Source organism: Eriocheir sinensis, chromosome 12, assembly GCF_024679095.1.
Source record: "Eriocheir sinensis breed Jianghai 21 chromosome 12, ASM2467909v1, whole genome shotgun sequence".
NCBI classification, from domain to species: domain Eukaryota; kingdom Metazoa; phylum Arthropoda; class Malacostraca; order Decapoda; family Varunidae; genus Eriocheir; species Eriocheir sinensis.
Window position 1 is genome coordinate 14,894,709 of NC_066520.1, and position 15,448 is coordinate 14,910,156.

The window sequence follows — 15,448 nt, forward strand, 5'->3', positions numbered from 1 at the left end:
ACGCCAGCGGAAATCGTGGTTTGACTGAAGATCCACGGAAAATTTGCTCAGTGTAATAGCCCCTTTACCATCCCGAGAAGGAGGATGAACAGCTGGGTGAGATGCACATCGACTGCCCGGGCCTGGATTCGAACCCGGGCCCGCGGAGTCGTAGCATGGCACGCTAATCACTGCCCCACGGAGGAGTGTATATACTACAACCAGGGCTGAAGCAAGCTCAGAAATTGACAAACCATCTTTAAAAATTAAGCGGCGTATTTCTGCTTCCCATAAATTAACATGGAAACAGTGATTTGATCTGTGCTACAACAACCTGCCCTTAGACGTTCATTATCAGAGGAAATCAAGGCCTGTTCGGAAATCGGTCCTCTTATAAACTTTTGAGTAAATCCCGACAAAGCTGTTGTAAAGTATCTGTCCGCTAATACCTTCCAGCCATTAATAATGTAGCAATATCCCCGCCTCTCTCTCTCTCTCTCTCTCTCTCTCTCTCTCTCCTTGTTTTTTGTATTGCCTCGTATTGTTTTATCTTGTCTTGTCGTGGTATCTCTCTCTCTCTCTCTCTCTCTCTCTCTCTCTCTCTCTAATCAAATGGTTTAGTAAATTAGCTCATGCCATTTTCTTCTTCTTTTTTTTCATTTTCTTTAGACGACAATTTCACGTATAATTCCGTACATACGTCTATCTTCACTTCTACATTTCTGCCATTGCTTATGTTCATATACTTGCGTTATTGCGTTGGCTTAATCAATTCAGTTTTTTTTGTGTGTTTTGTGTTAGTGACGTAATGAAGGCGGAAAAGAGGGGAAGAACATGACAAGAGGCAAACTACGCATTTACACTGAGAATGAACACACAGGAGGAGGAGGAGGAGGAGGAGGAAGGCACTGGGAAAATGGCCAATGGAGAGGGAAATTAGGCTGAAATGTTTACTTTTCATTAAGAAACATACGCTGACTCTTCTCTCACGCTCTCCGCCCCCTCCCCTCTCCATTTACTTTAATCATATTCCCTTCTCTCCAAGGAATATACCTGCATACGGTGTTTATTAGTAACATGACGGTGGCAAGGAGGAGGAGGCGGAGACGGAGGAGGAGAAAAGAAAAGGGAGGCGTGAGGCGTGTTCAAGTGACGAGTAAGGAGAAAGAAAAGTGTGGCCAAGGAGGAGAAAGGATAAAAGTCGAGAGCAAAAGTGGACTTCGGGGAATATGAGTAAAAAAAAGGTAGTAAAAACATGATAACCCGTGGGAATAGGAATGAACGGGGAAATATGAGGAATGCTTCGAGAGAGAGAGAGAGAGAGAGAGAGAGAGAGAGAGAGAGAGGGCGAGGAGGAGGCGATGCAGCTGAAACACAGACATAAAAGCATAAAGACAAGCAGAAAGCGCTGACACACATTCCCAGCGTCACTTTCCTTCCGTTTTCCGCCATAACGTTTATCATGCACTTTCTTTACGGCTACATCGTTAGTTGGCGCCATTTATTAAAGGTTTCGTTCGTTTAGTTCAGTTTTTACAGATTAATTCCGTGTGTCGTTTTAGCTTTGACATATTTCATTCATCTCCTTTTTACTTTTTTTATTTTGTTTTCGTATATTCGCTTTATTTGCTCTCCAATTAGACTAAGCTACGAGAGAGAGAGAGAGAGAGAGAGAGAGAGAGAGAGAGAGAGAGAGAGAGAGAGAGAGAGAGAGAGAGAGAATGCCTGAATACACAAGCCATAGAGCACCACCACCACTACCATTCTCCCCTTCCCTCCACCTTTCACTAACGCCTCTCTCCCTTCCCCTTTCTAGGCAGCGTCGGCCGTGGTGGCGGCGCTATGTGCATGGCGCCTGGTAGTCAACGGCAGACTCGCTCACTACCTCCAGGATGTCTATTACGGTAACCTCTTTGCTATGTAGATTTAGTTCATGTTTTCAATGCCTGCTTACGAGGACCACGCGGAACATCGAACACTTCATACATATATAGAGTTTGTCAATATCTTGGGTGTGTTTCAAGCTGCAGTGCGACCTCGAAAGCTTGGGAGCCTTCCAGGAGTATTACGGGTGTTGCAATTTAAGTTGGCGCCCGATGGACAGCTCTAACCTACTCTGCAGCTTATGTCAGGGAAAGTTACGTCAATTCTTGGGCGGAAAAATGGGCTTATCGAGGAAACGAGCGGCAGGAAGTGAAAATGGACGAGAAAATAAAAAGAGTAGGAAGGGGCGCGCTGAGTACGAAGATTTTAGCGAGGAAAAGAAGCAGGCATGGAGGAAAGTATATAGGCACAGAGGTTGGGAAAAGGCCAATCACGTATACACAAAAAGGATGAGTAAACACAGAGGGAGAGATGTGGGCGAGGCGGAGCTTCAGGCCGGCAGAAAAGCACGCTTGGAGGACCACATAGAGACAAAGCTTATGGAAGACCCAATCATGCATACACAAAAGGCACCAGTGAATATAAAGAAGGGAGAGGTCGGGACGCGGCGAGACACAGGAGTGGAAAGAAAGCGGTGTGGGAAACAAAAAAACTCAAAACAAAATACTGATCTGAAGGAAAAGACTGAAATTAAAACTGGGTTAGAGGTTGCTATGAAGGCAGAAAGATAATTCGGGGAAAGAATAAGAATACAATTATGAACCATCAGTGGCGGAGAGAGAAAGGAAAAGGAGATATGGCAGTGATAAAGTAAAGGAGGAAAGAGGAAAGGATTGGGAAGGGAAAACTCTTCACAAATATGGCGAAGTGCTTGAATGAAATAATGTGGCAAGTTTTTTTTCTTTTTTACAGCAAGGGAGGAACCTCAAGGAGAAAAAGAAAAAAAAAAGCACGCTAGACGCTGCTCCATGTAATATAGTAATTAAGTAATCAAGCAATCATGTAATCAAATCATATCTTGCTATGAAGAAATGTTACCACTACCAAACTACTGAACCATTTACATGCTATTTACTCACGCCCCTAGTTTATCTTTACACCTGTGCTCTTGACGGCCGGCAGGTGTGCAGATCGCCTACCTGTCCATCCTGTGCACACACCTCACCCTGATTGTGCTCAGCTACCTCCTCATCATAGGCGTGTACAAGGTATGTGTGTGTGTGTGTGTGTGTGTGTGTGTGTGTGTGTGATTCGCCATGGTCTGACCCCGTTATAGACTCGTGATTGCCAGCCAGCCCCAATACTAAGGAATCATATTTTTTTTCTAAAACTGTGAACGTTATTTTGGTACACACAACTTCTTCCGGTAATATATTCCACTGCTATATTACTCTTCTGGAAACCAAAATTTTCTCACATGTCTTTGATCTTTAAATCGTTAATTCTTGCTGTGCCTTTTGAAGAGAACTGCCTAGATAATTCATAGTTTACATATATATATATATATATATATATATATATATATATATATATATATATATATATATATATATATATATATATATATATATATATATATATATATATATATATATATATATATATATATATATATATATATATATATATATATATATATATATATATATATATATATATATATATATATATATATATATATATATATATATATATATATATATATATATATATATATATATATTAATGTATACGCTTCCTACCACACACCATACACGGGCAGGCAGGTGGCGTGATCCTCAGAACAACCACACGGGCACCAGTCACTCACAGCGGCCCACACCGAACACTAGGGGTGGGCAGGTACCGGTACCAGTACCGGTACTAACGGTACCAGCTAAACGGTACGGTACCGGTACCAGATTGCTCGGTACCGGTACCAGTTGCTCGGATTTATTTATTGGATTTATTGATAATTCTTCATGTCCGATTTTTTTTTTAGGTTGCTAATAAATATTGTTATTGTTATTAGACTATGATCGAGTACATCCATAATAACTATACATTCAGAGAGAGAGATCACCACTTAGTAAGTGGATATCTCGGTGATATGGGTAGTGGGTACTCGATCATAGTCTAATAACAATAACAATATATATTAGCGTTTTCTAAAGACTCGTGGGACTCACTAACTTTTAACCCAAGACTTCGTTTTCTTTTTACTTGCCACTGTTAAATTCGTATGACTCGTTAACTTTTAGAGAGAGAGAGAGAGAGAGAGAGAGAGAGAGAGAGAGAGAGAGAGAGAGAGAGAGATCATATTTATCCAATAAAGCATTAACGAAAAAAGTTTGAATCCCTTGGCGAGAGTTTCTGGCTATAAAGAATTGCATGATGAATTATATAAGATGATTAAATATTGGAGGTGTAGCAGGCGAGAGAGAGAGAGAGAGAGAGAGAGAGAGAGAGAGAGAGAGAGAGAGAGAGAGAGAGAGAGAGAGAGAGAGAGATCACCACTTAGTGAGTGGATATCTCGGTGATATGGGTAGTGGGTACTCGATCATAGTCTAATAACAATAACAATATTTATTAGCAACCTAAAAAAGAAAAAGAATCGGACATGAAAAATTATCCAGTAACTCCAATAAATAAATAAAATAATGGAAACGGGAGCTGTGATGGAAACGGAAAGCAGGACAAAATGGTGGGAACTTGGGTAGACGGTCAGCTGGGCAGTGACTCGGCGTCTACACAGGGCTCATACCACATGGAGGCGGTCGAGCACCGTGAGTCACTAAGATCCTAACGTCAATTCTCAGTGCCTAGTGATCATTAAGCTTACCGGATCCCAAGTGATCATGATGCTTCGCGGTACCAGTACCGATAGCAGTTATCGATACCAGTACCGGCGAGTGATCATTAAGCTTCCCGGAACCCAAGTGATCATGATGCTTCGCGGTACCAGTACCGATAGCAGTTATCGATACCAGTACCGGCGAGTGATCATTGCTTCCGGAACCCAAGTGATCATGATGCTTCGCGGTACCAGTACCGATAGCAGTTATCGATACCAGTACCGGTACCTGGTATCGATAACTGCTATCGGTACTGGTACCGCGAAGCATCATGATATCGCGGTACCAGTACCGATAGCAGTTATCGATACCCTGGTATCGATAACTGCTATCGTACTGGTACCGCGAAGCATCATGATCACTTGGGTTCCGGGAAGCTTAATGATGACTCGGGGCTCGCCGCCTCCATGCGGTATGGGCCCTGTGTAGACGCTGAGTCACTGCCCGCTGACCGTCTCCCCAAGTTCCCACCATTTTGTCCTGCTTTCCGTTTCCATCACAGCTCCCGTTTCCATTATTTGATTTATTTATTGGAGTTACTGGATAATTCTTCATGTCCGATTCTTTTTCTTTTTTAGGTTGCTAATAAATATTTTTATTGTTATTAGACTATGATCGAGTACATCCATAATAACTATACATGCTATTTTTTTTTCGAAAAAATAAATATTCACTTCATTCAGAGAGAGAGAGAGAGAGAGAGAGAGAGAGAGAGAGAGAGAGAGAGATTTACATAGATTTACATAGAAAATTAGACCACACAGACCCCATGGTACAGACTAGGTGATCTGTCCTTAAACCTAAGTGATTTTACATTAATCAGAAGGCTCCTAAACGTTGCATTTCTACTCTAGTTGATATTAAGTTGAAGGAAGAGAGAGGGTTTTCTTTACAGGAAATTTGTTTGGGAATTTCATCAGAAGTCATTAAGGAAAAAAAAACTCCTTTGGGTACCGGTACCGGTACCGGTACTAACGGTACTTGAGTTTTCGGTACCGGTACTACCGGTACTCAAATTAACGGTACTTGCCCATCCCTACCGAACACCGAGGGGAGGAGGGAACGAGGCAGGGCACAAAGGATACACGTTCAACACTAAAGTTCTAGTTTAATGACAGGTTCCTCACACAGTACAGCAACTTTCAAGGGCACAGAACAGTTAGTTAATCAGGCACAGTACAGGGGCATGGCAGACACGCACACCGGATGCACACAGCTCGCGAGCGGAGCACACAGCTGAACACACTCTAAGCCCAGACACGCCACCCTCAACTGCCCCTCAGCCACCCTTGCTCGCAACCGCCGACTCAGCACTTCCTGCCCGGCGGCCGGTGGCCCCGGGCTCCCCCGTCTCTCTTGTCCCAACAAGTAGAGTTGCACCATGCTGAGCTAACATTGCATAATGCTACAATTTCATCACATACACATACAATCATTCACATACAGCACATTCGTAACAATAAATATATATATATATATATATATATAATATTATATTCACATTAATGTCAATATTTGCTATTACTTTGGCACATTTATAGAGCATGATCATATCTCCTTTTTCTTTTCTCTTCTATTGGTGGTAATTGCGGTTTCTAAATTCTTCCTTCATAACTGAAATCTCAGGCTTGGCTTCACTCTTGTGGTTGCTCTCTATACCTAGTCAATTTTTTCAACATGTTTTTATAATCGTGAGTTCCATGCTGCAGATGCATATTCGAGTGTTGATCTTACTTTGTAATTGCCTTCATTAGCATATCCTCTTTGTTGTATGAGAAGGTTACTCTCACATTCATTAAAAAGTCATACATGTCCTTTACTTTTTTCAGTTAGTATATGGTCTCCTAGTGGTAGTCTGTTATTGATAATTACTCATAAATTATTCTCCTTGTAATATACTTGTCAACTATGGCTTCCTAGTTTATAGCCTTAGTCAGGTCTTTGTACACTCTTACCAAATTATATTACACTTTGCATTTTTCTGCATTGTATTCCATGTGCCATTTATGACTCCATTGATAAGGTCTTGAAATATCCTTTTTCAGTTCCTTACATGAGCTCATAATTGTTTATTGTTCTTTGCAGTTTAGCATCATCAGCAAACATATTCATGAATGTTCTGTATTATCATTTATATCATTTACTATTTATAGCAGAAATATGGTTGGTGTCAACACTGAACTGTATGGGCTATGGGACACCACTTATTACCCCATTCTAGGACAACTACTTTTCCCTTAGTACTGTTCTCATTTCTCTTAAAAGGTCCTTCACCCATGCAATAGTTTGCCTTGGATTGATCCTTTGTCATGAGCTCTTTTCATGTCTAAATAGTATACTGTTTATCCATACATCTTTCTCAAATTTTTCTGCCAATGTGTTCTAGACAAACATAGGAAATGTGCCAAAACCAATGTTATAGATTTACTAAAAACTTGGTAATTATCTCATCCAATTATTATACTAACTCTCTCTCCCCCTCAGGAACAAGTGGGCCTCCTGACACTGTGGGTCATGGCAAGCATCACCTTCATGGCACTAGAGGCTGTGTGTTGTGTGTACGCCAACGTTCTGCGAGACCACGTGAACAAGGTGTGTGTGTGTGTGTGTGTGTGTGTGTGTTCATTGTGTGTATTAACCTAATTGTATTTACCTAGTTGTAGTTTTACAGGGCCTGAGCTTAAGCTCATGTGGTCCTGTCTCCATATCTGTATTTGTCAAGCTTTTCCTTAAAGTTGTGCACACTCTTCGCCGATACTACATCCTCACTTAGTCTGTTCCCAACCTCTATGTTTCTTTGCAGGAAGCTATATTTCTTTATGTCTCTCAGGCATCTTCCTTTCCTCAACTTTTTACTGTGCCCTCATGTTGCTGACGTTTCTTCCTTCTCTTAGTAGTAACTTCTCATTGTCTACTTCCTCCATTTTAATCAATAGTTTATAAATTTGTATTAGGTCTCCCCTCTCTCTTCTTTGTTCCAGTGTTGGTATGTCTATTTCCTTTAACCTTTATTCATATGACAATCCCTCCAGTTCTGGAACCATTTTCATTGCCATCCTTTGTATTCCTTCTAGTTTTTTTATGTTTCTTCTTATGGGGAGACCACACCGTTTCCGCATATTTGAATTTTGGTCTAATCATAGTGGTTATTATCTTTTTCATCATATCCTTATCCATGTAGTGTGTGTGTGTGTGTTTATTACCTAACTAGTTAAGATATAAAAAAAATCTGCACTTATTTGAGGGTCCTGTTTCTATCTCGATCAGTCAAACTTTGCTTTAAATTCAAGAAATGTTTTAGACTGGATGATCTCCCTGCTGAGGCCATTCCACAGGTCAGTGCATCTATGAAAAACTGTAGTTCTTGCTATCCTTCAAGAACCTTGTTTTCTTTAGTTTCTTTTCCTGTCCTTTTGTTTCTCTCTTATCCTATACAAACAGATTTTATGGATCAATCTTGTATATTTCCATCACAGCCCTGAATACTGCTATCCTGTCACCAGTCTTGACAGTCTTGACGTTCTGGTTCACAATGCAGATAAATATATTATCTTTGCATATGTATTTCATGATCCCCAACTCTGAAGTAATTATATTCATTATTCATATATATCAATTCTAAAACTTACATTTTATAAACAAATGCATCTATACAATTATATTCGTCTGACCAATTAAGTGGCATATTATGACATTACAAACAATAGGTGACTATAGCTGTGAACATAACAAACTCTGCACTTGCTTAGTGCTCCATCTGCTGGCTCTGCTAAGCTATCACTTCACTACATTACTATGAAATAACTGTCAGTGTTCCTTTAAAACAATACCATTTTATTGAGCGTCAAAAAGGTTCTGATTTATGAGTGAATTAATCTTGATGCATTTTCTGAGTCTGTTCATGATTTGCACCCATTACAAGATGAGGAAATTTATAAGAGCAATCTGTCATCCAAGAGTTAAGCCACTTGGTGAGCAGTTTTCTAGGGTGAAATAATGCAAAGATGAGCATACTAAGGGTCAATGTATGTGTTTGGCCTTCATACTCAAAGTTTTATATATTTTGTTCATATCTAGAGCCAAGTAAAAATATTATATCAAGATGACAGTCACTTCTTCATGCACATATCATCATCTCTCTTTTTTTTTGTATCAATGTTGTTTGTTATTTTAGTAGCTTTGAGCATACATTACCTTTATTGAATTATTGTTTGTTTCCTTGTTGCAGAGGTTTGATGTAATATGCAAAGTGGAGATGAGCTTCTTTGCAGTACGACTATTTGCCAACGTGAGTATGTACTGTGACCATGACCGTGGTGCTTGTCTAATAGGGTCAGGTAAGCTGAAGACAGGGGTCTGCATCTATCTAGACAATGGATTGAATCGGCCAAGACTGGCTTCAATCAAGGGCATGTGAACAGCTTGGATCTTGCGTTCACATGGCATCATTGCAATAACTTTCCAAAAATACTATTGTTTGTTATTATGGAAAGCATTAAAAAACTGTTACTGAATTTTATTTTATCAGCATAGGTAAAGGTAAATATGCATAATTATTCATTTATTGTCCCTGTCTTTCAAAAGATGTTGACAGGCAGCTACTAATTTTTTTAAATCATCATGTGATGGCATGTGAATCTAATATCCAAGCTGGCTGATACACCAGTCTCTACAGGCCTTGAGCCAAATCAGACAAAAAAGTGGGCTGAAATTTGCAAGGTTTGAATGAGCCACATTTGAATATGCTTGCATTCCATCAACTTACCACTGAACTTGCTGCCTCTTCCCTCATGAAAGTTAAACTCCCTCCATCTCTCTCCACAGATTCTGTCTTTGTGGGGAGTCATGAGGTTCTACAGAAATCTTCGTTCCGGCTTCACCTACAGGGACCCTGAAACCATAGAGTTGTAAAAAACAAGTTATCATCTAGAATAACAAGTTATCTTGCCTGAACTACAGTATTGTAACTTTGCCCTCTGATTATGAACTGCTAAGATTGAGACAGTAAGACCCTTCTTGGACAATGCATGGCCTGACAGGAAGTCACACAGCCACCCATACTTACAAAAACCCAATAAGTAAAGGCTTCATGTTGCCACTATATTAAGATGATAATTGAGTTACATAATGAAAGTGAGAAAATAACACATGTTAACTAATATCTGCAAGACTTTAGGTCGTCTAATTCCTATCAATGTTTTTAATCAATTCAAATATGGAAAATCTCACATGGTAACTGATATTACACATACAAGACATTTATGATTATAACATAGCAGACCATTACCATAGCAAAATTAGGTTTCAGAATGCCTTCATATTTAATGTGGTTTCTGAATTTCACAATTAACATAGCAAAAAACAGCACACGGCAATGAGCTATTGCATGTGCAGTAAAAGAAGTGGACTGTGCAGTGGTTGAGTAAGTGAAATGTGATCAGAGATGCTTTAGCTTATGATGAGAATGAATGTAGACAACTTTGTGAAGAGGGCATATATGGACAGGATTAAGGGAAAAGGTGTCAGTGGGAGAACACCGTAAAATGAATCACTAAAGTGGATGAGTATTAAAGAGATTTGGTAAATGAGGGAATGAGCACTGAGAGGGAGTGCCAAAACAGGGAAAGTTGTAGATATATTTGCCATGGCCATTCCCATAGGGGAAGTTCCTGTGAGGGAAAAGGACGTCCGAGATGTAGATAGATAGATAGATCAGAAATGAGTTACAAAAAATAGTTTTATATTTTAGGGATCATTGTGTGGGGGCAAGAAAGGGATGTGGTGGGAGACGCCACAGCAGCATTTTGTCTTATTATTCAAGGTTCAATTACAGCAAATTAAGTTGTTGAACTATGTAAGAACAGTTCCTTCTTTTCCTTTCCATTGTTAAATGAATTCCAGAATAACATGTTGCTTCATATTGTCTATAATCATAACATAATGAACCTATTTTTCACTGTGGTTATTTACATTTCATACAGTTTGCTACAATTTTTTATGATTTGCTATGATGTTTTCTCTTAATAAAACATGCCAAAATACTGTATCATTATCATACTCAGATGAGCCAATCGTTTCTTTTTTCTTGTTTATAACCCCACATATTATATTCAAAAGATACAGTGATCAAGGAATACTGGGACAGATGTATTTTTTTCACCCAGTGAATACATTATAGGCTATATCCCTTGCATCAGTGTTATGTCTACAGTATGTTAATTTACTGCCAATGTCAATTCACCTCTGCAATGTCTTTTTCTCCTTTTGAGGCATTCTTAAGGGTCCTGTGGTTACACTGTGAAGAGCTGTGGCTGTTGTGGTTCTCCAGCACCATCCTTTATTTTTAAATTTGGTTTTCTTAAAAGGTATACTTCAATTTTATTATTTTTAGATGTATCATTGTCTGAAAGGTACCTAAATTGGTGGAATACTGTATTTTGACTATAAATGTCATATCTTGTATACAACAGATAATAATGTGCATAGGTGGATAATAGGATATGGTTACATCATTAGGGAACCCATGGAAGTTTTTGTTAAGTCTTACTTTAACTCGCAGCATACAGATATTAAACTTACAAGATGGAATTCAGAGTAGATCTTTTGTTAATACACATGTATTACATGTGACAGCAATTAATACATCAACTGAGAGGAAATTAAACATAGAGGGTATACAGGTAGGTGCTACATGAGCATAATCCTTTAAGAGCCTGGGGTGGTGCTCACCAGGTCTACTAGAGGTACCACTAGAGGATCCATCCAGATTTTTTAGTATTTACAAAATAGCCTCAGAATGACTGATACTACAGTGTTGGTGTTCTTTAAGATGAGGGAAGGGACTGGCAGAGAAACAGAGGCAATGGCTACAACCAACATATCCGCCATGTTTCAGCCACAGGTCAGAAAAGCATCATCCTTCAAGGTTGATGAAACACTGACGACCAGCTTTCCCTCTTTCACGACCAACGTAAGAATGTAGCAGTTAAGGGTTGTATTTCGCTCTGTTAATTCAAAGCTCCTCATAAATAGTCGTCTGCTTTACATATCTCCAGTGCTCTTGAGTGACACTAAGAAAACAATTCAAGGCATCATTAGCTTGTTGAGATGTGGGGAGTTCACTTCTCCAAGCACATGTGACAGTGACACTGATCTACTCGGGAGTGTAACTTTTTCCCAACATTTCTCCCGGGATTCAAACTGGGGTCCCTGGAACAGGAGGTGGACACTAGCGTCGAGCCAAAGGGTCCCCCGATGCCGTAATGAGTGGTGAGTATGGGCTATACTTTTTTTTTTAATGTAATACTAAATACATGATACCTGTTACTGAAATATACCACTCAAGGGCCGGCTTTGGCTCACGAGCTGCCAGTTCAATAGTCCTGTTATTTCTTTCAATGTTTAGGCCTATGGTGTCTGTAGGCTTTCTTGGTGGGGCCTGATGGTCGGCCCCAGCTCGTTATGGCGCAGGCAAGTGTTTATAGTGGTGCCATCTTGCTTGGCTCAAGCTACCCTTTCAGTGTTTTGCAGAGCTCATCTTTAAAATAAGCCTCTTTTAGGGAGAATCAAGAGTCCGGGTCGATAGGTGGTCTTCGGGACAGCATGTGGGTAGTCTTATGCCTGTTTAGGCTGCTACGATGGCTACTTTGCCTACAATATGTCTGCCCAAATCTGAGGGGGGGGCAACAGCCCCCCCCCAATAAGACACACAAAATTGACAACTTTGAGATATATTAAAACCTGTCTTGCAAATAACCTGTATACTTGCATGTTTGTTTTGATAGTCTGTAGATTTGGTAAACCAAAATTTATTTCAGATTGGACTGATAGACTTTGAAGTGTGACAGTCATGGATTGAACTTGAAGTCGGAGAACCTTCACCTAAGACACTGCTCATCACAATGCATCATATGCCTAAAGAAACTGACAGGCCAAGTTGTCAAAAAAACATCAGAAACTGGCCTTTCTGTCCCTAATTCATGCGTGTGAGGTATGTGGAGATGATGTCGCCCACAGAATTTTGCCAATCAAGAACAAATTCTGGCCAGAGAGTATCCTGTATTGTTCCATAAGGCTTGTTGGGGCACATATACCAGTAAAACTAACCTAAAACATGCTGGAAAAGAATCAGAAGCAGCAAGCGGCTGCTCCTCAAACACAAGTGACCCTCCTACGAGACTCACCAGGGGCCAGTCATCATCATCACAGTTTAACATTCGTAGTTCATCCCTTTACTGTCCAAATCCCTTACACACGAGTTAACCAGCATCTTCACTTTTTCATCCTTTTTTATTGTTGTTTCCTTTTTTTGTGCCCTTGTGCTGTCTCCTTTGCTGTAAAAAAAAAAATATATAAAAAAAAGCCAGTGTTTCATTTGTGGCTCATCCTCAAAACGAGCTGAGAAGCTGACTCAGGTGGTCACAGGCTCCGGAGATACCACTAGAGAGAAGGTGTTGAGTGTAGCATCAGCCAGAGGAGATAATGTCATGTACCAAAGAATGGTTGCACATCCTGATCTCTTTGATTATGATGCTAAGTATCATCGTTCATGCTATGGTCATTACATTTCACAACGAAATGTTAAAGCTGCTCAAAGAAAGTTTTCTGCCACATAAAGTCAGAAGACTTGGCATTTGATAAGCTTGTGCAATTTTTCATGAGTACTGTACTGTCTAGCAACAAAACAGTCACATCTCTCTCAAGCCTAAGGGCCCGGTATGAGAGATACTTCATTGAATCGGAAAGACCAGACAATGTGTACTCCTGGGGACTGAAGAAATGCCTGATCAAATACTTTGGAGACGCACTATTTATAGACCGTATTGGAAAATCAGACATTGTTTGTTCTATTGATGTGACTGTAGGAACAGCTCTAAGCAAAGCCTCAGAACTACAGAACAACTTCAAAATGAAGATATTCTTGAAATGCAGTCCCATTTGGAATTTTCATCAAACCATGACAATGAAAAGATTGTTCTGCACAAAGCTGCAAGCATACTGAGACATAGCATGGCAGGCATTCATGATTCAAGGAGCAACTACCATTCCAAGCCTCTTCAGTTCTCAAGAGGAAGCAGATACAAAAATGCTGCTTCATGCCATTGCCCTATCTTCCACTCATAATCGCCTGGTTATTCAAAGTGATGATACTGGATGTTCTGGTGCTGTTATTATACTATTGCAGCAAGGATATGCTCAGTGAGTTTGTATACATAATGGCAGGCCATAACACTCCAATGGTTAATAGGCAACGTTACATCCCTGTCGATTCCATTGTGGCCGAACATTGTGTGAAGTTCTGTGACAGTCTCTCAGCAGCACATGCACTGACGGGGTGCGACAGCACGAGCAGTTTACACCAAATTGGAAAGCGCGTTAATTACACAAAACTGCTGGAACATGTGGGAAAGAACAACCTTTCACTCGCAACATATGGAATGTAGAATGACGTGGAAGCAGATGTCTCCTGCGCGTTCGTAATTATTATGTCCTTAGCCTGTATGTAAAGAACGCGAAGACATGTTCTTCCCTGGACCAGCCTCGGCATCTCCTCGCCTCGACAACAGACAAGCCTGACAACTGCCACCAACAGGTTCTCCTGTTGGCAACGGATGATATCTGTCTGACGGTCAGCTTGAACCAGTTATCTACACCAAAGAATCAGCCCCAGAGGAAGTCCGCGATCTCACTCGTACCGTGACTGCCGACAATCCAATAAGTGCCACTGCCTGCTGAACCACCTTTGCTGCACCGAGTTGTGTGCCTGCCGTGGAGACTGTCAGAACAACGAGGCCATTGTTGACTCGGAAAAAAAATCTTGATCTTGATGTGTAATGCGCAAGGCACCTATCAGTCGCATAACACGCATATTTTTTGTTGGCTGTTGGGGGGACGGGGGAGCCGAATGTGCAGGGGAGGGAGGTGAATCAAGTGTAATTGTTAGTGTTGGTGTGTTGTGGTGACAAGTACATGTATTTATTTTCTGAATGAGTCTAACGTACAGTGCCCAGGAGCAACATGTTTGTGTGTTGGGTGACGTCAATGCTGCTCCTCCGCCGATGTGAGGACGCTCCCCCCAACGAGCTACACTCACGTCAGCATGGGGTGCCTCTCTCGCACCTGCTGGCTTGTCAATAGTGCTGTCACCATGTCTGCACAGTGCGTTGGATGGGTGCACAATTCTATACGACAGTGTCTCCTCTGACCATTTTTCTCTCTTATTTGGGCTAAAAATTAATGGGCTTCCTGCCTTCACACACACACACACACACACACACACACAGAGAGAGAGAGAGAGAGAGAGAGAGAGAGAGAGAGAGAGAGAGAGAGAGAGAGAGAGGTGAGAAGTGAAACAGAGGGGGAAGAACGTACGTTTGAAAAGCGCGGCGAAAAATGAATCTTAAAATGGTCGATGTCGTGAGCTTGGCAATATTAATAGCCTCTTCCATTTATATAAGTTGATTCCGTGTACTCATTCACCGAACAAATCGGTAAAGATAGTAACCTCCGCTAACTTAATGATTAAAAATGTTATATTTACATATTAACAACACCAAAGACTAACAAATCACCACAACATGGTAGCACATTTACGCTCGATCCTATGTTTCTTCCAAGGTGCTTGTTTCTTCCATGCCTTAAAGCAACGAAACAATAAAGAACTTTGGTTTGGGTTTACACCACAAGCAATGGAACACTATATGGTTTAACACTAAATAATAAGGAATGAAGCACTGTGATTTATAAAGACG

The 15,448-nt window shown here is 40.6% G+C and overlaps 1 protein-coding gene and 1 long non-coding RNA gene across 5 annotated transcripts in view; one reads left to right on the plus strand and one right to left on the minus strand.

Annotated features, from left to right (window-relative positions):
- Positions 1-12,872, plus strand: part of LOC126997461 (uncharacterized) — a 38,940-nt gene extending 26,068 nt beyond the window's left edge. For all 3 annotated transcript variants that reach the window (XM_050858562.1, XM_050858563.1, XM_050858564.1), the window contains exons 5-9: positions 1,796-1,883; positions 2,986-3,071; positions 7,182-7,289; positions 8,926-8,985; positions 9,522-12,872. In XM_050858562.1, the coding sequence (XP_050714519.1) occupies positions 1,796-1,883; positions 2,986-3,071; positions 7,182-7,289; positions 8,926-8,985; positions 9,522-9,608 (429 nt within the window). In that variant the 3' untranslated portion in view covers positions 9,609-12,872. The remainder of the gene's footprint in view (positions 1-1,795; positions 1,884-2,985; positions 3,072-7,181; positions 7,290-8,925; positions 8,986-9,521) is intronic.
- The window catches only part of LOC126997466 (uncharacterized), a 52,371-nt gene extending 37,788 nt beyond the window's left edge, over positions 1-14,583 (minus strand). The window contains exons 1-2 of one of the 2 annotated variants that reach the window (XR_007752140.1): positions 14,393-14,583; positions 9,463-9,588 (exon numbers count right to left, since the gene is read on the minus strand). This is a non-coding gene — a long non-coding RNA (uncharacterized LOC126997466). The remainder of the gene's footprint in view (positions 1-9,462; positions 9,589-14,392) is intronic. The other variant, XR_007752139.1, reaches the window with a different exon arrangement.
- Positions 14,584-15,448: the final 865 nt, after the last annotated feature.